The sequence below is a fragment of the Lissotriton helveticus genome, chromosome 1_1 (genome assembly GCF_964261635.1).
Source record: "Lissotriton helveticus chromosome 1_1, aLisHel1.1, whole genome shotgun sequence".
Classification (NCBI taxonomy): Eukaryota; Metazoa; Chordata; class Amphibia; order Caudata; family Salamandridae; genus Lissotriton; species Lissotriton helveticus.
Window position 1 is genome coordinate 21,914,889 of NC_136057.1, and position 23,413 is coordinate 21,938,301.

At 45.0% G+C, this 23,413-nt stretch overlaps 1 protein-coding gene across 1 annotated transcript; it reads right to left on the reverse strand.

Annotated features, from left to right (window-relative positions):
* Nucleotides 1–3,748: 3,748 nt before the first annotated feature.
* On the reverse strand, nt 3,749–20,388 carry CLP1 (cleavage factor polyribonucleotide kinase subunit 1). The gene is made up of 3 exons (XM_078674138.1): nt 20,251–20,388; nt 14,196–14,813; nt 3,749–5,687 (listed from the first exon to the last, which is right to left on the reverse strand). The coding sequence occupies exons 2-3, from the start codon at nt 14,802–14,804 to the stop codon at nt 5,016–5,018; spliced, it is 1,281 nt and encodes a 426-aa protein (XP_078530264.1). The 5' UTR covers nt 14,805–14,813; nt 20,251–20,388; the 3' UTR covers nt 3,749–5,015.
* Between the last annotated feature and the right edge of the window lie 3,025 nt (nt 20,389–23,413).

Here is a 23,413-nt window from a genome sequence, read left to right on the forward strand (position 1 = left end):
CTCTCTCTGTCTTGCTCCCTCTGTCTCCCTCTCTCTGTCTTACTCCCTCTAGCTCCCTCTCTCTCTGTCTTACTCCCTCTAGCTCCATCTCTCTGTCTAGCTCCCTCTAGCTCCCACTCTCTTACTCCCTCTAGCTCCCGCTCTCTCTTAATCCCTCCAGCTCCCTCTCTCTCTCTTACTCCCTCTAGCTCCCTCTCTCTGTCTTGCTCCCTCTAGATCCCTCTCTGTCTTACTCCCTCTAGCTTCCTCTCTCTCTGTCTTACTCCCTCAAGCCCCCTCTCTCTTGCTCCCTCTCTTACTCCCTCTACCTCCCTCTCTCTGTCTTGCTCCCTCTAGATCCCTCTCTGTCTTACTCCCTCTAGCTTCCTCTCTCTCTGTCTTACTCCCTCAAGCCCCCTCTCTCTTGCTCCCTCTCTCTCTTACTCCCTCTAGCCCCCTCTCTCTCTGTCTTGCTCCCTCTAGCTCCCTCTCTCTCTTACTCCCTCTAGCTCCCTCTCTGTCAAGAGCCCTCTAGCTCACTCTCTCTCTGTCTTACTCCCTCTCTCTGTCTAGCTCCCTCTCTCTCTCTTGCTCCCTCTAGCTCCCTCGGTCTCCCTCTCTCTGTCTTACTCCCTCTAGCTCCCTCTCTCTCTGTCTTACTCCCTCTAGCTCCATCTCTGTCTAGCTCCCTCCCTCTATCTTAATCCCTCTAGCTCCCTTTCTCGGTCTAGCTCCCTCTCTCCCTGTCTTACTCCCTCTCTCTCTGTCTTACTCTCTCTAGCTCCCTCTCTCTTACTCCCTCTAGCTCCCTCTCGCTCCCTCTCTATCTGTCTTGCTCTGCCTAGCTCCCTCTCTCTCTGTCTTACTCCCTCTAGCCCCCTCTCTCTCCGGCTTGGTCCCTCTAGCTCCCTCTCTCTGTCTTGCTCCCTCTAGCTCCCTCTCTCTCTGTCTTGCTCGCTCTAGCTCCCTCTCTCTCTATCTTACTCCCTCTCTGTCTAGCTCCCTCTCTCGCTGTCTTACTCTCTCTATCTCCCTCTCTCTCTGTCTTACTCCCTCTAGCTCCCTCTCTCTGTCTAGCTCCCTCTAGCTCCCCCTCTCTTGCTCCCTCTAGCTCCGTCTGTCTCCCTCTCTCTCGGTCTTACTCCCTCTAGCTTCCTCTCTGTCTTACTCCCTCTAGCTCCCTCTCTCTCGGTCGTACTCCCTCTAGCTCCTCTCTCTGTCTTCCTCCCTCTAGCTCCCTCTCTTACTCCCTCTCTCTCTGTCTTACTCCCTTTAGCTCCCTCACTCTCTATCTTACTTCCTCTAGCTCGCTCTCTCTGTCTAGCTCCCTCTCTCTCGGTCTTGCTCCCTCTGACTCCCTCTCTCTCTGTCTTACTCCCTCTAGCTCCCTCTCTCTGTCTAGCTCCCTCTCTCTCTGTCTTACTCCCTCTAGCTCCCTCTCTCTCCGGCTTGGTCCCTCTAGGTCCCTCTAGCTCCCTCTGTCTCTGTCTAGCTCCCTCTCTCTCTCTGTCTTACTCCCTCTAGCTCCCTCTCTCTGTCTAACTCCCTCTAGCTCCCTCTCTCTCTGTCTTACTCCCTCTAGCTCCCTCTGTCTAGCTCCCTCTCTCTCTGTCTTACTCCCTCTAGCTCCCTCTGTCTCCCTCTCTCTGTCTAACTCCCTCTAGCTCCCTCTCTCTCTCTGTCTTACTCCCTCTAGCGCCCTCTCTCTCTGTCTTGCTCCCTCTAGCTCCCTGTCTCTTATTCCCTCTAGCTCCCTCTCTCTGTCTTGCTCCCTCTCTCTCTATCGTACTCCCTCTAGCTCCCTCTCTCTGTCTAGTTCCCTCTCTCTCTCTGTCTGTCTTACTTCCTCTAGCTACTCTGTCTCCCTCTCTCTGTCTTACTCCCGCTAGCTCCCTCTCTCTCTGTCTTTCTCACTCTAGCTCCCTCTCTCTCTGTCTTTCTCACTCTAGCTCTCTCTCTCTCTGTCTTACTCCCTCTAGCTCCCTCTCTCTCTCTCTTACTCTCTAGCTCGCGCTCTCTGTCTAGCTCCCTCTCTCTCTGTCTTGCTCCCTCTGACTCCCTCTCTCTCTGTCTAGCTCCCTCTCTCTCTGTCTTACTCCCTCTAGCTCCCTCTCTCTGTCTAGCTCCCTCTCTCTCTGTCTTACTCCCTCTGTCTCTGTCTAGCTCCCTCTCTCTCTCTGTCTTACTCCCTCTAGCTCCCTCGCTCTCTGTCTTACTCCCTCTAGCGCCCTCTCTCTCCGTCTTACTCCCTCTAGCGCCCTCTCTCTCTGTCTTGCTCCCTCTCTCTTATTCCCTCTAGTTCCCTCTCTCTCTGTCTTGCTCCCTCTCTCTCTATCGTACTCCCTCTAGCTCCCTCTCTCTGTCTAGCTCCCTCTCTCTGTCTTACTTCCTCTAGCTCCCTCTCTCTGTCTTTCTCACTCTAGCTCCCTCTCTCTCTGTCTTCTTACTCCCTCTAGCTCCCTCTCTCTCGCACATTAAACCCGGGGGGGGGGGGGGGGGGCAGGACCTCCCTCCCCTTTTACACTCTCTGCCGCTTTCATGTGGTTTCTCTTTTAAAGCTTTTCAAGGTGCAAAATGAAATCTGTGTACAAGGCACCAGCGAGTTTGTAGACGTGAGAATTTTACGATATGAAACAGCTAAAGTAAAAGCTAATTTCCAAGCGATTAATACCCCCCTCCCCGGCCCCCCCCTCTTTAGCACCGTGTCTTTTTCCATATAAATGGCGGGGGCCCCACATTACTACACTTTTCAAACGTTAACTAATGAGAACATTTTATTCGAATAGGTGAGGAAATATCTCTTTTTGCTTTTGTTTTTAAAGCGGATCGAGTCTCTCAGAGGCATTCGGGTGCGGTGCAGGGGGTGCCATGTACAGAGGCCTGCCGGGGGGGGGGGGGGGGGAGCAGATGGTGTCACCCCCATGTGAGGGTGTCACCCGGTGCGGTCCGCACCCCCCTAGTGACGCTGCAGGGCGAGAGAGCTTATGGGTGTTGATGCCCTTGGCTGGAGGCTTGCTCTGCTCGGAAGCCTTTTACTGGTGCCGTCCGACGCACAAAGGGGCAGGGAACCCTTGACTTGCTTTTTTTCCGTGTCTGTGTTCAGGCTTGACCTCTGATTTTCTCTGGAGCGGTACTCTACTTCGCCCTCTTCTGGGGCCCTGGCTTAGTGATGTGGGCTTTGGGGGGGCCGAAGGCATACATGGTCTTTATGAGAGGGTTGTTTTTTTGCACCAGTTTGACATCCTCCATATCATGCTCATCAGACTCACATCAGAAGGTGAGGCACAACAGATAGGATCCATTGTATTGGTCGGAGGACAGGCAAAAAATGCTCGCCTCGTGATGATCTGCCCAGGGATGTTTCAAGTATCAGAGAAAGTAGTTCTGAGAGTGTGTCCGTTCCTTCATCCACACTACATTCTCTGGTGGGGAAGGACCAACGACGGTCCTGCACACCTCAGGGAGATGAAGTTACTGGAACTAATTGCACATCGATGAAATAAAGGTAATGGAACTCTGTTGAATTTGATGCGATCGAAAAGTAATCAAATGGGGCCAACAAAAATACGTGTCCATGTCTCAGCAAACACTGAGCCCTCTCATTTCAGGTACTAACACAGTGGCGGGAAAAACCCCAGAAAAATACCTGGCAAATGTTCAGTCCCCAAAAAACCAGATAGCAGAAGTATGCTACGCATGTATACCTACCGCCACACATTCTACGGATATATATATATATGGACAAATAAATACACACACACAGTAATAGTCACAGAGGAAAGAATTGGAAAATGTATTTAAAATGTACAAAAACATACTATTCTCATAGAATATGATGGCGTAGCTGCTTGCGGAGATCAAAAGTAGAGGGAAGGACAGAGGCACGAAGGGGCAGATGTTCTAAGCTTTTTTTGTAAGTTGTAAACCCTGAGATACAAAAGAATCACAAGGCTTGTGACTGCAAAAGGGCCATTTCTAATGTACAAAACACATTTTGAGTTGTGCAAGATTTTCAGATTCGTAAAATGCGTTCTGCAACCCATAGCAAATGGCAATTCTGAAAGGGCGTAAAAGAGGCATTTCTTCAAATTGTTATTCAGTATCGAATGTATTTATACCTTGAAACCATCAATTCAGTCGCAAATTACTGACCAGTAACCACTGCCTCAAAGAAGGTGGTAACTGATTCACAAAAGGGGGAAGAAGACTCGCTGGAGCCACTGCTTTTGGAATTTGGTGGTAGACTTGGCGAAGTAAGCAGTGTCTGCTCCCTCTGAAGTTTTCAAAAACAGCTTTTAGCAGCACCGGTTCATTTAAGGAACATGGACTGCTTTAGTTTTAGAATGCAATTTTCGGAAGGGTGGTCTGCTGACTCTTGAGGGCCACCATCACCTGTGATTGGAGCCAAATACGGGGGATTTACGTGTTGCAAATTGCCAAATGAATATTTATTAGGCAGGTTGTTTTGCTGCCTATTGTGATGCGTTCATTTGTGGACAGACCTACTACTACATAGGTCGGTTCACAAAATACGATTCCATTCCCAAAAATGTGTTGCCCAATTTTGAACCACTTTTTGCGATGGGAATAATAGTGCATCTGGCCCTCCATCCTCAGATATTGCTCTGCAGCACACCGCTGATTCTATACAACAGTGGCCATATGGTTTCCAGTTTTGGAACCAAGCAACCAAGAAGATAGTACAAAAATAACACTGTAGTTATTACTCCAAGGAGCAAAAAAGGAAGCAGCTTCCTTTCACAAATTTAAGTCTAAAAATACTTTTTGATCAAACCATTAAAAAAATTTAATTTAGCCTTAATAGTCAACCCAACACTGACTAGGACACAGCAAAAGATACTTTGAGGTCAAATAAATCCCCCCAATTATGCTGTGGCAATAGCTTGGTAGGAAGTCCTTAAGGCAGTATTGTGGTTCAACATATACGTGCCTTGAAGGCTCTGAATTTCTGTTAGCGAATACTCAAGAGACTGAGCATTCATCCATTTGCCATTCTGTACTCAAGCTGCTGAGGCCTATTTCAGATCCATAAAACGGATGTCCATGATGAGGAGGATACCCTTTGGCAGCGGGCGAGGGGCAGGCGACAGCACGGTGAAGACTTGCCGCTCAGGGTCCACGCTAGTCACCACAATGAAACCAGCCACACTAGTCTCAGCTATGTTCTCATCTGTGCTGTCAGCAGTACTGACACTCAGTAAATGGTGCACCATGTCTCGACCTGGGGTGACTGGAACCAGTTTCAGTTGATTATCCTCCTGTGACATGCCCAGCGGCAGGCACGAGTCCGGGATGGTAGGAGCTCCCACCTTATATATCTTGACATCTGAAAAGCGTACATCATAAGCATGGGGATAGAAGCTGCCACGATAACCATAGAAATATTCACGGATGCGCTCATCCCTGCACTCCCGGCGGAAGTCTTTGGAACGTTCCACCACTCCACCTGATTTCGGGAGGAGCACAGTACGCACAAAGTGGGGCAAGTCCCTCTTGAGCTCATTGTAGATGCGTTCCTGATCCAGTACTACGACAACATCCACCTCAAAGGCAGAAGCAGCATGTACCAGGGCATGGTATCCTGAGCCCTTCACCCACCCACAGGTGTTCATAATACAGCCGCTAATGGAGGCCCGACGGTTCACCTCGCAGCGTTGATTGAAGACTTCTGCCAGCCTCGACGTGAGCTAGGGAGCAAGAACACAAAAGTCAGTTTGAGGTATACAGTTACAGAAAAACAGGTGAAACCAATAGGAGAAACAGAAACTGTGCAAAGGAGTGAAACTGAGTAAGAAAGAACCATAACTGGAGACATCAACAACAATGGAGAAAATCTGAACTGCGAAAGACAATTCAAAGTCGGGAAAAACCAGAAGACCAATCGAAAATATGATTAAGAATATCTAAGAAGGTAAGGAATGGGGAAAACAGGAATAGAGTAGATAAAAAAAGAAATGGGAGAAATTGAGAAAGCTGTACATAGTGAGAAAGAGAAGTGAGAAAGTTGGGAAAAGCTAGCGTGGGAGCGTAATTGACTGTCTAAGTGACTAATTTAAAGCGTGTCACTAAATAAATGGGGTAGTGATTAAACTGTGTAAATATCTGTATTACTCTCTCTTGTTGTGTAAACTACTACAGAAGTTGGTTATTAGCTATGTGAAAGTCTAGATTAGTTATTAATTAGTTGGACAGTCAAACACCTCCCACCCAACTACACACACATTCACCATACAAATACTCACTTAACTAATTAATAACTAATATAGACTTTCACATAGCTAGTAACCAACTTATGCAGTAGTTTACACAACAAGAGATAGAGTGATACAGATATTCACACAGTTTAATCACTATCCTATAGATTTAGTGACACACTTTAAATTAGAGACTTAGACAGTCAATCACAGTGCTACTAAATCCTCCATCCAGACACTTATACATCCACTCACTCTTCAATGCAGATTGCTATATATATAATACTTTTTAAATATCGAACCAAACCCCATTCACTGGATGATGTCATTGGTGATATCATTTGAGATGTCATCAGTGATGTCACTGACCATGTCATGCATGCTGTAATGTGACATCAGCAGTGGACTGCGGGCACGCGAGTTATAGTTAGCACAACTAACTATAACTGAGGCATTTCAACGTTTTTGTACGAGTGAAATGTCCATCTAACTATAAACGCCCTTAACCGCATGCGTGCGGGCGGAATTCCGCCCGTACGCTGAGTTTTTTAAAATCGCATGTTACGTGACGAGCTGGGCTCGTCATGAGCGTGCGAGGAGGCTACCTCATGACGAGCCCAGCTCGTCATCAGCGTCGAAGGGGTTAAAACCTATTTTTTTCAGTGAATTTCCAAGGTTTTTTAAATGCTTATTCCTAACTATAACATGTCTGAAACATATGGTTTTTTCAGGGAATATATATATTTGATATACTAACCAAAGACCTCAAAGAACTGGCTCTATCAAGCAGCTCAGATTTCAATAAAAACTCAAATGACCACAAAATGAAATACTGGAAGGTAATGGAGAAAATAAAACAGCGCACTGACATAGTAGTCTGCTGCGCGGACAAAGGAGGGAACATCGTATTTTGGCAGCTGGAAATGTACGACAGAGAAGCCATGTCCCCACTACAGGACCAACAATGCTATATCAGGACTAGCAATACCAATATAATTAACATCAAAGAAAGATATCACACATGCCTGTATGATTGGAGGGGGAAAGGTCTAATAACTAAACAAGAACTGGAGTTCCTCAAGAATGACTACCCAATCACTCCCCAGTTGTACCTGATCCCGAAGGTTCATAAGAACATCAATTGCCCGCCTGGCAGGCCGATCATTTCGGCCATTGGAAGCCTTTATGAAAACACAAGCAAGTATATTGACTTCTTCCTCAAACCACTAGTGAGAGCCTTGCCTGCCTTCCTGCAAGACACTGGGGACTTCTTGACTCATATTTCTGATTTTGTGTGGCACAAAGACTACATTTTTGTCACACCTTTTTTTTTTTTGCAGAGTTTTATATAGCGCGAACTAGACCCGAACCGAATCAGGTATCAGAGCACTTTACATATTTTTCCAGTTACATTACATGAGGACACACTTTCATTTTAGGCACGGGGAGATTAAGTGATTTGCCCAGAATCACAGGAGGTTTTGGCGTCGTTACCGAGACTCGAACCCAGATCACCAGGTCCGAGGTCGAGCGCCCTAGCCGTTAGGCCAACTCCTCTCCCCTCTCCACTTGATGTACAAAGTCTATATACTAGCATTAGACACAGAGATGGCTTAAATGCAATTCAGCACTATCTTGGCAATAGGGACATCACCTTACACCAACATACCCTGATGCTCCTACAGATGACAGAATGGTGCCTGGATAACAATACATTTTCATACAATAAACTTTTGTACAAACAGACACAAGGCACGGCCATGGGTACTTGCTTCGCCCCCAGCTACGCGAATATGCATATGGGCTGGTGGGAGGAGCAAGTGCTCATGGTCCAACACCATCATAGCAGAACCTAGTCCTGTGTAAACGATACATTGATGATATCTTCATCATATGGTGGGCCTCAGAAGAAAGTGCTTTTAAATTCGCATCAGACATCAATAGCCTCAATCTGAAATTCACCTGCACCACTAGCGCAGAGAAAATCACATTCTTAGATTTAGAGGTTTTTCAGGAAAGAGACAAGATACAGACATGCACACACAGGAAAGAAACCACAGGAAATACCACCTTACACGCCACAAGCTTCTACCCCACTAGCCTCATAGAGAGCATACCATACGCAGAGTGCCTAAGGATGAAAATAAATTGCAGCCTACAAAGTGATCTGTTAGCTAGCACAGAGAGCCTCTTTAACAGACTCAATGACAGAGGCTACAAACAAAAAACCCTGAATAAAGCCAGAGGGAAAAGCAACAGCCTGGACAGGTCTGTTTTGCTACACAAAAACACCAAAACCAACACAGATAACATAACCACGAACCCAAACATGGCCTCCAAATTGATAACACGCTTCAATAAATATCACAACAACCTCCGTAAAATCCTGTATAGGCACTGGCCTCTGATTAGGATTGACACAACCTTGGGCCCAAGTTTGCGAAATTAGCACAACTAACTTTCCGGAGAGCAACCTCCATGAGACAGGAGTTAGTTAACTACGCACCATCACTGTCAAAAAACAAGACATGGCTGCAATCCCAACCAGGCTTTTTCAAGTGCACAAAATGTAAGGCCTGCAAACACGGAGTCAACACGAAGACAGTTATGGAATGGCAACAGATCGGACTCTGTTGGCATCCATGAGTGGCTTAATGCTCGTCATGGAGATATACAATTTTCAATGAAATCTAGTACAACTAGAATGACATTTCTTGATGGCGAATTGACATGTGTCCAGGGACGTTTACAAACATCGCTATACAAAAAGTCAACAGATAGGAACACCATTCTGCAGCATAGAAGCGCACACCCGAGAAATCTAAACGCAAATCTACCTTATGGTCAATTATTGCGCATAAGGAGAAATTGCTCTGATGTCCCCCAGTATGATTCTCATGGCCAAAATTTTTGTATGGACATGAAACAACGTGGCTACCCTAAAAAATTGTTGAAGCATTCCTTTAAACGAGCTCGCTTTACGCCCCGTGAATGTCTTCTTCAGATAAAAAAGCGAACAGCACTTGACAAACTAGTGCGTGTAACGACTTTTTGCCCTGATACACACAAAATGAGACAAGCTGTGTTGAAGAATTGGCATTTGTTGGAAGGTTTAGATTCTCCTTTTCCTAAACCGATTTTTGCTTACAGGAAGAACCAGAGTATAGGCCAGCAATTAATTCGGGCAAATATTAAATTGCCAAAGCCAAGAATTACCTCCTATCCCAGTGGAATATGAAACCCATTGAAGGCCATCACAAATGCGGAAATTGTGTGGCATGTCCAAGTACTATCGAAGGGAAGGAATTTTGCCATTCAGGAACAAAATGGAAACATCTTGATTTTTCTAATTGTAGGACTAAACATGTGGTCTACGTGATACTGTGTCCCTGCATGATGATCTATATCGGCAAAACAAGCCAACAGATAAATGTGCGCATCAGCCAACACCGCTCACGCATCAAGAGGAAAGTGATGACAGCACCCATGGGAGAGCATTTCATCGAAAAAGGCCATGGTGAACATGATTTTAAATGGTCTATCCTATTCACAGTAAATCAAACTAACCGCAGTCTGGATGTTGAACGAGTCCTACTACAGAAGGAAGCGTATTTGATTTTAAAATTCAACAGTACCCAGACAGGGGTGAATAATCTAACTGAAGTAGCTAGATTGTGATTTTGGGTTTTCATTTGGAGCTTCTTAGTTCGTGACCACCTACCTGGATTCAAAAGCCTTCATTGGTTGGGCTTGAGCCCAACTTAACACCTCTATTCTTAAAAATAGCGATCGCAAGCACATGTGGTAGAGGCCACCATATACCAATGCAGAATTCTTTCTGGTCACAAAGCAGACATGCGGTGTTGATTATGGCGTCCGTCGTAAAAAATGGTAAAGATAACATGTGTTGAGGGATACCTAATAAGAACGCTAGCAGTTTGGGGTGGCAGTTGATTGATCAGTCGCCCTCCACACACGATTTTTAGCTAGTATCCCCATTTTTTCGGCTTGTTTTTATAGACGAAAAAACACATCCAACTACAAGTCCCACAATTCCTGTTTGACAACTGCGACATAAAATCCCACCCATAACAACGAGCGGCCATCTTTGATGAGATCGACCGGGACGTTTGTGACGGTTTGGAGAGACTCCAATAATAGCCTTTGACGTACTTGCGGCATGACCAACGATACAAGCTTTGTTTATTGGGCTACAATGTTTCCCTTTGCCTTCAAAGGACGGGAGCGCGTGTGGCATACAGGCATCGTATAATTCACTGCTTACAATCAGGTAGGCGCCTCGAATGCTCCATTAGATTTGACATGAATGTGCACTGTCTAAGAGAGTGGATAGTAGACTAAAAGGCTTCTGCATCTTTTGGCCTCTCTCTTCCAGAACTCTTTAACATACAGCCTGCGACAGCGCAATCGAACACGTCGAGGAAACACACTAGCTAATGGGAAAAACTACATGGAAATCTGGCAAATACGAACAAAAAGATAGGCTTATCATTGGTTGTCATTTGATGCAATCTTTTGAAAGGCGTTGTTGGAATCAGAATAACTCGCACGCGCCACACATTTTTTTGAACAGCTCTTCCTGCCGCACACTGCCACAGTACCAGACTGCTTGTGACCGCTTAAGAAAGAATAATTACGATTATAATAAGACAGTCTTCCCACAGTCCACCGCCTAAATTTGGTATGTAATCTAAGTCAGTTACAATTAATTGGTCCTGTGTGTGACTTTAACCCTTTGGATGCGTCGGACGGCCGGGGGCCGTCCGACGTTACGGTGGGCGTGTGCGGAGGACGGCCGGGGGCCGTCTGAACCACGCCCACCTTTTATTTCGCCCGCGGTTAAAGGGTTAATGGAGACAGACATTGAATTCTTAAACAAAACTTTATTGTTTTATTTTCACATCATACAGACAAAAGAAAGAAAGGCCCTGATGAGATTCCAGGAACTGGTTTCCTGGTTTCGAAACGCGTCGGCACATTTGGAGATACAATTGGAGGATCAACTGTTCTATACTAGGCATTTAATAATACTAGTCAGCTTAGACATCATAACATAGTTTCATTAATTTGATGTATTCCTCCTACATCCCTTCCTTTCCTTTATCTGATTTGGTCTTTCATTGATTGAATATCAAGAATCTAGTAATTTATTATGTGTTTTGTTGTGATGATGTTGCTGATTTGATTTTGTGTAGATATATTTGTTGTATAAGCTGTTATGTATAGTATTGTAAATATGTGTACAGTTTGTCCTGCTTTTTGCTAATCACTGCCCATAAAGAAATTTTCAAAAGTAAAAAAAGAAAGTAAAAAAGGTATAAAATATAAATACCTGGTCAGAATTCAATAAAAAGTTTTTTTGACCTGGAACAATTGTTTTTGTTCAAAAAAGAGTGGTCTAGGCACTTTGTTTATTTTGCATTCATAAAAAGTCCTGCCTATTCCACGTCCAAAAGGGACCTATCTCCATGGTCTTAAAAGTTTGCTTCATAATGGCATGCGTGGAAAAGGCATATGCGGAGTGAAAGTCTGTGGGGTGATTGTATCGGTGTTGTAAGTGCTGTTGCGTTGTAAAAAATGAGGGGTGATGGTATGCAGGGTGATGACTTGCGGGAAAACGTCATATATTCTTTTTCCGACAGCTTTTTCCTTCCGGTTGTCTTGTATCCTAGGAGGAGCTGGTCTTCAGTCCCCAAGTCCAAGCAGTCTGCATACCACACCCCTCCCCACTAATCCAGCCAACTGAAGATCACTTCGGCCCAGTCTATGCGAATCTTGCTCAGAACCAGAAGAATCAAGCTTATGAAAGGAAACCGCTATTGATGATAAATGTTTCATCTCAACCAAAACATATCTCTCAGGACTCCTTGCAACGGATATTGGAAGGAACGTTCAACAGTGGGTGTTGCTGTGTGAGCCCAAAAAAGTCGACTAGAGCATGCCCCGCTGGTCAAAGATGATCTGAACTATCTCGGAGTTGAGAATCAACTTGTGATCAGCCAGATTATGACAACTGTGGAACTAGCCTCTCTGCACTGGTGAGCCCAAGACCAGAGTTGTGGGCCTCTTGACAGGGAGCCTGTGACAGTGCTCCTCCCTGTTTGTTGATATACCACAACGCAATCATATTGTCTGTTTACATCAGGACTGAATGGTCGTGAAGGGAAGGAAAGAAGGCCTTGTGGACAATCGAATTTCATGCCAGTGTGCAGGAACTGTTCTCCGGAGCCCACACTCCTCAGATCTCCACATGAGTCACACCCTAGGGGTGAGGCATCAGTACCCACCCTGGCAACAACTAGAAGAAGCAGGAAGGACATCCCTGTCAGCAGGTGCTCCTCTGCACACCACCAGGCTAGATATTCTGCATTGTTACAGGAGAACAAGATGTTGTTCGATAGATTTCCACTCAAGCTGGTACCCCTGTGTGCGGAGACACCACTGGAGAGCCTTAATGTTCAAGTGTGTATGCAAGAACAGGAGTTTGCAAGAAGACAGCCGACGCACAGCCTTCAGGACTAGAAAATGAGCCATTCCCCGATATAACTGAATTAATGTTTGAATGTCTCAAATCCCTTCTCTAAGTGGAGGGCTCGAAGGGATGCTTTATCTAGTAGCGCCCCCTATAAACAGGAGGTGCAGAGAGGGCTCCAGGTGAGATTTGGGTATATCTATTCAAATACCGATTGAACAGCATGGATGCAGGTGAGGAAGTGCACAGTTGCCATGCTTGTTTTGATCCACTCTAGCACAGAATCAGCTTTTCCCCCACATATGTTGGAGCCACCCAACTGCAACTCCTCCCATTCGGATTTCTGTAGCCAGAGTTAAAAGAAGTTTCCAGCCAAGATGGCGCCCACTACGGTAAGTGCTACTAAACTACTAACTAGCCAGTGCCAGGTTCTGGGAAACACGGCATGAAATAAATTGCATGCGCAAGCCACATGCATTGGGCTTTCCATCTGGCAGCAGCACTTTCGCTTTTCACCGCGGTGTCAGGCCAAATAAAAGCTCAAATCACAGTTCTTACTGGCGCTTTTGCTTTTTTTGGGGGGGCGGGAGGGGGAGGGGCCGAAGAGTTGTGCCAGGTTGAAAGTGATCGCCTTTGTGGTTGAGGATATAAGGAACAGAGTAAACAAGATGGAAGAAACGTTCTTTGGTGTAAAGGAGACAATATACATATATTAAGCAAGATATTGGAGTTATAAAGAATTAGGTCAAAGAGAATGTTCTGGCATTATAGTTTATAGTTTCTCCATTTGCCCAGGTACAGGTACCACTGGTCTTAAAAGCACTGTTTAAGCGATCTCGTGTAGGAGGCTCAGTGGACAGGCAATCTGTCTGCCTGCCAGGTGTGTTGTCCTCTGATGCTTGTAACAAACGAGGACAGATGGTAAACTCTCCTCTGAAAAATATATTCTAAAATACGTACCTAAAATGAATACAGAGTGAAACTGTAAAAGATGAAGAATAATGATGAGTGTGTGAGCTCAATACAGAATGAAGAATGACAAATCAAATGAGATAAAAAAGGAATAGGATGCGGATAGCAAGATATAACAGAGAAAATGAAGCCCTGGTTTACAATATACAAGAAGAGAAAAATCTGGAAACCAAGAAGCAATAATCTGGGCACCAAGTGCTGCTTTAAGAAGTAAAATAGAAAACAAAAGCAAAGAAGGAAACTGAAAATATGGATCAGAAAAAGCATTGTTCTATGGAGACCTACCTCCCCAAGTATCCGGATTAGCTGTATTCAGAGTAGAACTTTGACAAGAAAACTAGAAACTTACTAGACACAGGGAGAGTTTTTTTAGGACAGCTCTGAAACAGGCTTCAATAGCCATTCGGCGCATGGAGGTTAACAGCTGGGAAACATTCATAACCCACAACTTGTAATCTAGACACATGCAACAAGAAGCCCAGCACTACACTAGAGTCAAAAAGCCCACTCCCCAAGAAAGGACTACCTTTACTCACCTTGTTGTACAGCTTGATGTTAGTGCCAGGAGTGGTTGAGCCAAAGTGGTAGACCAAAGGAGCCTGCACAGAGAAACCTTCCTCTACATCTGCAGGGCGCTCAATGTACAAGGCCCCCATGGTGCCTGGGATAGATACATTGCCCTGCCCAACGTCCAGCTCCACAAATGTTGGCCTGCGTCCCACACGTACGGCATAGTTGAGAAGCAGCCGGCAGATAGTGGACTTGCCCACATCAGTGGGGCCCACCACCATCACGCGGGGTCCGCGCTCGTCCTCCTTCTCAGCCTGCCTACGCATCTGCTCCAGGGCTGTGTGTATATTGAGGTAGAGGAGCATGGGCGTGTCCTTGGAGACATAAGCTACTTCGGGCTCACCAGTCAGCAAGACAGTACAGCCGTGCCAGGTAAAAATTGCCACTTTGCAGCCAGCATCAAAGAGAAACCGTTTGTTTCGGGTGAGTTCAGTTCCATAGATCTCCGCCATTCCGGAGAGCAATTCCAGCTGCACAGACTGAGCTGAATCCACTTCAAAACGCAGTTCTGTTTCTCTCTCCAGCTCAAACTTTATAGCTGGTGGCCCTTTCTCCTCACTTGGCTCCTCCGCCATGATGCTGCCCTATAAAGGATAAGAGGACATTAATTAAAACATGGAAAAGCTTCCTGGGAATTCAAATACAAACATGTGTCTCAAACTAAAGATTTGTGTGAATGTTGTCCTCTCCGCATACACAATCAGTGCGCGCCTGTGCCTCAACCATTGGACTGACCCTTGCTACTTATTATCCAGAAGAACTAATTTGGGGGATTCTGTGTCCCTATGATGTAGCCTAGACTGTGTGGGGAAGTTCCTGCAGGCATTTAGACTAGGCTGAAAGTAAGGGTGCTAGTAGGTGTTGAAATGATCTCCCGAACCACCAACAGCCTCACACATTTATTATATTTGAGGAACAGTTACTCTAGGGAGACACAGACAGGGCAGATACAAATAACATGTTGTCAGATGCTCAACATGGTTCAATGATGAAGTAGGACTAATGAAGCAGTACGTTTATATGTAGTAAGTTGGAAAAATGATACAGAGGAACTTATGGTCATGTTTTCTTTTTCTTAAGATCAGACCAATGAGAGGAGAAGATCTGCACTCCATAGATGTAGAACAGTCTGATGCTGACCATCTCTGCTCTCAAGTAAACAATCTTTTTTTTATGGCTGGGGTGAGCAGCTGTCAGAGCCTGCACAACAATATGCAGGAGAGAGTAATGAGCAGGTGAAAGGTGTGGCTGTGGGAGGACCTTTCCCTCCGAATACAGTCTACCTTTGTGTGGCTGATTTTGAGGAACATTCCGTATGTAATACAAACAAATCATATCACTTCAAGATACGAAAAGGGCTCAGATACATCATTGACGTTTTATTGACCTGACAAGGGCCCATATCCACCCTTCAAGATGTTTATGTTTGGCTCAATGCACAAAATTGTAATCTACATTTGACACTTGAATCATCTACAACATCTACCTTCCAGCTCTCAGTAGTCAAGAGGAATCAGGCCTTCTCAACACAAGTCTAAGCACAAACCCTAAAGCTTGTAGCACCCTGTTAAAATAGGATGTATGACATCATAACACATGCTTTTACTCTGCATGCCATTACAACGCAGTTTTTACAACGCAAGTCGTTACAACGACTTGCGTTGGGGGGCGCTGGATAGTGGAATAGTTTAATTTTCTATTCCAACTCCAGTCCCCGTGGATAGTAGGGAAGGTGTTGGATAGAAAATTAAACTATTCCCTATCCTTCAGCGCAAGTCGTTGTAACGACTTGCGTTGTAATAGCTGCGTCGTAATGGTAGTGCGGAGTGAAAGTTGCGTTGTAAAGGATGTTCCCAGTTAAAATATGACCACCACCATCCAAGCAACTTGAGAGATTATTTGCGAATCAGACACTGTTTATGAAACAGTCGTAAGTGCACCACACAATGACTACTTTAAAGAATCTAAAACTCTTAAGAACAAATTGAGGGTAAGTAGCTGCCCTAATCGGCTGGTTAAACTAGATTTGGAAAAAGCTGGGTACTATAAATCAGGATTATCGTATAGAAACAAAGGGCAAACCAGAGAACCCAGGCTTGGCCGGAGTTACCTCATTTGGGACAGAATCCCCCAAAATTCAAAAGGATACATCTTAAAAAGTTGCCATTTACTACAGAATGAGACCAAATTAAAGAAACCTCTTTTTCAATTCGAAAGAGGTCACAATATAACAGATCGACTTGTCAAAGCTTATAAAGAACCCATCAAACCTACTATTACCACCACATGAGCTTTTAACCCCTAGTTGGCAGGCATAAATGCAGTAATTGCTTAGCCTGCAATTCAACACAAAATCATATTGGGCAAAACAACCAGGAAAGTCATATACTGTAAATGATTGCTATTGGTTTATGCAAGTAGGAAAAAACATATTTTGCAAAATCTTTGTAAAATTTTAAGTAACATTTATTTGCAGCATCATTTTGTAAAATGTGTTGATGTATGCCAGTATTTCCCCAGAAATATTCATAATGAAAAATCAGTGAAAACAGTTTCAATAAGATTATGGGGAACATACAAATAATCAAGCACTGGCAAAGCCAATAAGTCTGAAATGTGAGGTCAGCCTTTGGTTTTACCAATGTGTTACTAGTTTTGGCATGGTTTTTGTAAAACCTTCTTGGTGTGGGAGCTGCCAGGCCCTCACCATTATAACAAACATTGGCAAAAGCTAAAATAGGTTTTGGTATCAGAAAGAACACATTGCCACAGTAGTACCCAGCACTGAACAAAACTACTTTGTGAACCAATATGCTTCTTGTGAAAGAGCAGAATGCTGTCACTCACAGTGGTGCCAGCCGATAGAGAAAGAGAGAGAGACAGAATTTTAGTAAACACAAAAGGCCATGGTAAAAGCCAGACCGAATTGGGGGCCCCATTATTAAAGTCTTAAAGGTGGTATACATCCTAGCATTAAGTGCAGATATAAGGCTTTCGTGAATTCACAAACATTTACAAAAGTAGGACATGAAATAGTACTCCTAGAAAATATTTATGAACTGCATTAAAGCATGAGCAAATATCCATGTGTAGATTTGCTTTTGCAAAAATCTGAGTATTTGCAAGTTTACTTTCCATCCAACCACTTTTCTCCCAACCCTGGAAGAAGTTTTAAGTCTGCCATTGTAAGAAGTAACTTTCCAACCTTTCTCAGCGAGAGAAAAGATTGGAGAAGAGCTGGTGAAAACCCTTAAAATATGAAATTTAGTAGGTTTCCACAGGCTCAAAAGGGTATTCCAATTCTGGAACGAATGCCTTTACCACCTTCAGCCCCAGTATGTAGATCTGCAGAAATGTAGCAAAATAAGGGAATTGCTGGTATTCAAACCCTACTATGGTAAGAGCCCTGGCATAATCAGAGTTGTTAAATAATGAGATTGCTGCCACAATTTGTTGCTGCATTACATGGCACAAAAGGGACAAGTGAATTTTGTTACAGGACAAGTAGATTTAGGAAGCAACGTCCCCCATGGACAAGTAGATATTTTATTAAATTCCTCACGCCTGGTATGTGCCCAGTACTTTCTGGATATCTTAAGGATTTAAAGCATGTTAGACTCTACTCTGAGCAGTTCTCCTAGTAAGATTGGTTCTACAGAATTACCTTTACATACATTCATATAATACACAGCCACATCGTGAACTGGATTTAAGTTAGGTGTATGCCTTTGTACGGAGTCCATTGCCTGCATGGAATGGTTATGCAAGTGCTCCATAGTAGTCAATGTTGCTTTATTGACATAAGATACAGTGCATGAGATATCATGAGTGCGCCTGGTGGCTACTGCGTATCACTTATCTGAAAGTTTTTTTCAATAGTTTTTTCAACAACTGTAGCTTAGTGAAATGTATATCAATCATCATTGCCTAGCGTAAGTTCAGGATACCTGGTGCTATACAATATCATAGTATTCACCGAACCTGCACTTGTCTGTCGTGGGCTTAGGCGGTCGTGTTCACATTAATGAAGCAATATTAAGAAGAAAAAGTAAGATATGAAAAATATAAATTCCAAAGTATGTAGTTGTTCCCCTTCACCCATCTCGCCCCTCTCCAATCTCAAATGGGCCACCCCATTTCTCCAATTTCCGCGTGCAATACAACTTTCTTGGAAGGTACCTGAATTCCTAGTCTCTTGGACTTCAAAGCTATCAATGAGTAGTATTTGAATGTCGGTAGTCTGCGTCAATGGGGCCTTATTGCTATCGCAGTGGTTGAATATCAGATTTCTGTTCCAGTTTTTCTAGGTATGTATCCCAGAGGTTCAGTGGACGACACGTGGGATCTTCAGCTCTTTTAGCTGCATGTGTTGCTATCTCGGCTCTGGTCCACTTGGCTAGTGCATATCACTTTATCAAGAAAAATATTAAATAAGTGTAACAAATCTAGTCAGCTTTCTATTATTACTGAGGTTTGTGATCCAAGTATCTCCACACTGACATTCTCCTTAAAATGTTAAAGGCAACACTAATGGGCCGTTGGCAGCTTGAAGGAACGGGCTTATATTCTACTGAAGGATGCCTAAGCAGGTCAATGGCTTGCGTTCATCTCTTCTGTAGCTCCCTCTGATAGAAAGGTTTAAACAACTATAAGTACAACGTGTCTAGCTTGCACTACTAATCCAGGCACTGCATTACCGGCAGGGCTGTGCAGAGCAAATAGTAGATTTTAAAGAGTACATCAATCTCCATGAATTTCTCAGGCTTACAGGAGTAAGCCTGAGGGCCAAGTGCAGTTTGAAACGATACATACATTATACAAGTTGTTGCCAGTGCTTTGTGGAAGACATATTGACCATGGGCCTCATTTATGAGAATTGACGCATCACTGCGTGAAAGAAGTGATGCGTCACTTCTCAGTGCGCACTCCTTGCGACATACCTGATGCGTCATATTTAATGTATGATGCATCATGTTGCAAGGAGTTACAGATACGTCAGTATTTCTGACGTATCTGTATGGCGCAAAAGTGACGCATTGCTTGAGTGTGTCACAAAAGTGACGCAACTCCAGCAATGCGTGCTTTCACATGGAAGGGCTTGCGTCAGTCTTACGCCTGCTGTGAGGCAGGCGCAAGATTTTGACGCAACAGTGTCCTAGAAGTGACGCAGTGAAATCTCATAGATTTCACTGCGTCACTTCTACGAAGCTTTTTGCGGGGGCACGCCCCCTCTGCATACATTGTACCTGACGCAGGTATAATGTAGCGCAGGGGTTTACAAAGTGACGCATCTGCTTAGATGCGTCACTTTGTAAATAGTGTGCAACAGAAGGCATGTTTTTACGCCGCCGATGCGTCACAAAAAGAGACGCATCGGAAGCGCAAAACTGACCCAAGGCCTCATAAATGAGTGTGTTATATTTCAAGCGTGTGCCCGTCAGATGAGACAGAGATCGATAATAAAGGCATTGACCGCTTTATCGGCCTAGGGACAGTGCCCTCCCCACAGCGGGGCTGCTGCTCAGAGGTCACGGGGTCAGACTGTGCAGCTCGATGGTGTGAAGGCCACGCAGGGGCTACAGTTGCAGGAGTGGCATCACGCGCTCGGGGGCACCCCCGGCCTCGGGTGGGGGTCACCCGCCTGCTTCCTCTGCAGGGCGGGGTCACTTGTGTCCCCACCGAGCTGCCCCCACCCTGGTGACTAAATGAGCTTTTGCTACTGAACGCATTTCTTGTCCCAGTTCCTTGGCAAGAAGTGCATTCTGGGAGTTGTAGTCACAGTGTAGGCCACACGCACAAGCGGGACTCATTACCTGGATTCAAACACTGATTTGTAAAACGCAGACCCGGGCACGAGGGGGCGGGCGAGTGCTGCAGCCCCCACCCGGGGCGCACGTGCTTCCGGTGCGCAGGCACCCTCCCACCCTCTCCGGGGGGCCTTCACGTGACGTAGGTGTGCGGGGGTTCCCCTCACACGCCCCCAGCCCCGGGGGGGGGGGGGGGGGGGGGGGGGGCTCTCACCTTCCGTCCAAAGCTCCTCTGAACCCGCCCGTCGCCTCCGCTCCGTCACCGGTCCCGGCGCCCGACCACTTCCACCCCAGGCGACCGTGACGTCAGAGCCGCGCGACGCCGGAAGGACGCCTGATGAACAACGCGTTTCCTCCCTGGATTGAGGAGGCAGGCTCTGATTGGCCCGCTCTTTCACTGCCCGTGTTGGACGAAGCTTGGGCAGCCTCTGATTGGCCCACTTTTTGACCTCCCGTTAACGGAGCTCGGGCAGGCGTTGGAACAGGAGGCAGGCTCTGATTGGCCCACACTTTCACCGCTCATGTTTAAGTCAGCGAGGGCAGGCGTTGGAACAGGAGGCAGGCTCTGATTGGCCCACTCCTTCACCGCTCATGTTTAAATCAGCGAGGGCAGGCGTTGGAATAGGAGGCGGGCTCTGATTGGCCCACTCCTTCACCGCTCATGTTTAAGTCAGCGAGGGCAGGCGTTTGAATAGGAGGCGGGCTCTGATTGGCCCACCCCTTCACCGATCATGTTTAAGTCTGCGAGGGCAGGCGTTTGAATAGGAGGCGGGCTCTGATTGGCCCACTCCTTCACCGATCATGTTTAAATCAACAGGGCAGGCGTTTGAATAGGAGGCGGGCTCTGATTGGCCCACTCCTTCACCGATCATGTTTAAATCAACAGGGCAGGCGTTTGAATAGGAGGCGGGCTCTGATTGGCCCACTCCTTCACCGATCATGTTTAAATCAACAGGGCAGGCGTTTGAATAGGAGGCGGGCTCTGATTTCAGGGTTGAATTGGGATAAATAATCGGCCTGGGCAAAACAAAACAAGCATTTACAATGCAACGGTTTCGCCTTTGGAAAAGTTTGAGCTATCGGCATTGTGAATTACAAACTTTTTATTTATGTGTTGGTTTTGAAAACAGATAAATAAATGGCATTGTCATTTACAATGGCAATAGCTTAATCTCTCGCAACTGCGATTTGTATTGCATTTTCAATGCAATAGGTCACGTATTTAAGCAAGTTTATGCTATTGACATTGCAAATAATTCGTTTTATTTATGTTTCAAAAACCAAAACATAAATAAAAGGTCTCACACTGCTGTCTCTCTCACACTGCTGACTCTGCCTTGAACACACCCACTGCTGTCTCTCTCACACACACTGCTGTCTTTCTTACAGACACTGCTGTCTCTCATACACAATGTCTCTCACACTGAAGGTGTGGGTTGTTTCCAGCTCATCCCGGCTCCCCAGGTTTAAAAAAAAAAATCTGATACGATATAAAGGGCTTTAATGCTTTTGGGTCAAGTTCCCGATATAAAAAAAAATGAACAAAAAAAAAAGTTGCATTACCACCTAAACAGAAAACTCGCTACTACTAATATATGAGGAGGACACTACCAATTCTAGTAAACAAAAAAAACACCAACGCTCCAATTTAAACAGAAAATACACCCCCCCCTTGCATGCAAATAGAAAACATACACGCTAATACAGCACACTTCCACTTATACGTAAACAGAGCACACACTACAGCTTGTATTTAACCAGAACACACACCACTTGATTGTGAACAGAAAACACACAACCACCAGAATGTAAAACAGAAAACACACAACCACCAGAATGTAAAACAGAAAACACACAACCACCAGAACGTAAACAAAATAAATACTGCCAATTGCGGCTAAACAGAAAACCCTACCATTTGACTGTGAACAGAAAACACTACCACTTGCACGTAAATAGAGGAAACACTACCACTGGCAACAAAATACAGAAAACACTACAACTCGCTTGATTGCCAACAGCAATCCTGAGGGCCCCGGGATTAAACACGTGCCAAGTTAGTGCTGGGTGAGTGACTGAGCGCAAAGATGGAAAAGTGAGGGGATAGATGGGATGCTGGACTAGTGGGTGAGAGTATGAATGGATGAACAAGGTCTAATAAGTACAACTCTCTGGGGTCTACCTTGTCCAGCTTTCTGGCGGTGATATTGCTATAGGGAGCACAACGAGAACCTGTGCAAAAGTACAGTCACCCAAGAACAAAGGGTACAACAGTCTCCTGAGGCAGATGTATATGAAACTAGATCCCCCAACAATAGTACCCATCAGCAGGGACACAAGGGACTAGGAACCACACATTTTCAAGGGGCAATTTGAAGTTGTGGGTATTGGTGTATATTTAAAAAGAAAAATATCATGGTCTGCAGGCCTTCAGCATAGCCAATTTAGTAATTCTCGAAGTACTAATGTTGTAATCAATCTCCAAAAGTGCCACTTGGTTGTAGCATGCAAGTACATTTTGGTTGTCACCAGAATCTCTATTAAACTTCACAAATTGCTTGTAATCAAGTGGTTGCCAAAGAGGACAACCTTTTTTCTTCTAATGAAAATTGATGCAAAAAACTCTAAAACCCCTAGGAGAGGCAACAAAGCAGCTCCAATGGGGTGAAAAAATAAACAAGAGAAAGGGCTGTGATGTGTTCTGTACTCTAGTGATGATGTAACCACTGTATCATCAATAAAATGCTGACAATGAATGGGGAGACGGATTCCAGTTGGAGATATCACGAAGAGCGGACCTTTGAGCAGCTTCTGGTGTGGATGAGGTCTCAGTTTTTTGCGAACCTAATAAAAAGGGTTTTGGACTTTTGCTGCTGTTGTAAAAGACTCAGTTGGATCCTAACAGATTGCTTTAAACCCTATCACCAATGTCGAATACAACTGCACAAAAGCAATTCTGGCTGCTGAGATGCCACACACTAGCAAGAAAAACATACACCTTAGTACCCACAGCATCAACCTACAGAAATCATGCCCTGGTGTGTCAAAAAAATTCAAACCCGGGGCAGAGAGGAAACTACAAACAAAGAGCCAGAAAACGTCACTTGCTGGTTTTAACGCTATATTAAACTATGTAATTATGTTTTACTAAATTTCATGGAAGTTAATAAAACTAAATTACTATTAGTCAAGCAAGATACGGCAAACCACTTTTTTTTGCTATTTTAACACCAAGTCATACCGCCTACATAACTGCTATGCAACATACCAAAAGCAAAAGAGTGGCCAGGAAAGAAAATGTCTCTGCGATACATTTTTGGGTCACAATTGTCTCCTGTATGTGAAAATGACGCAAAATGGCATAATGCAAAATTGAG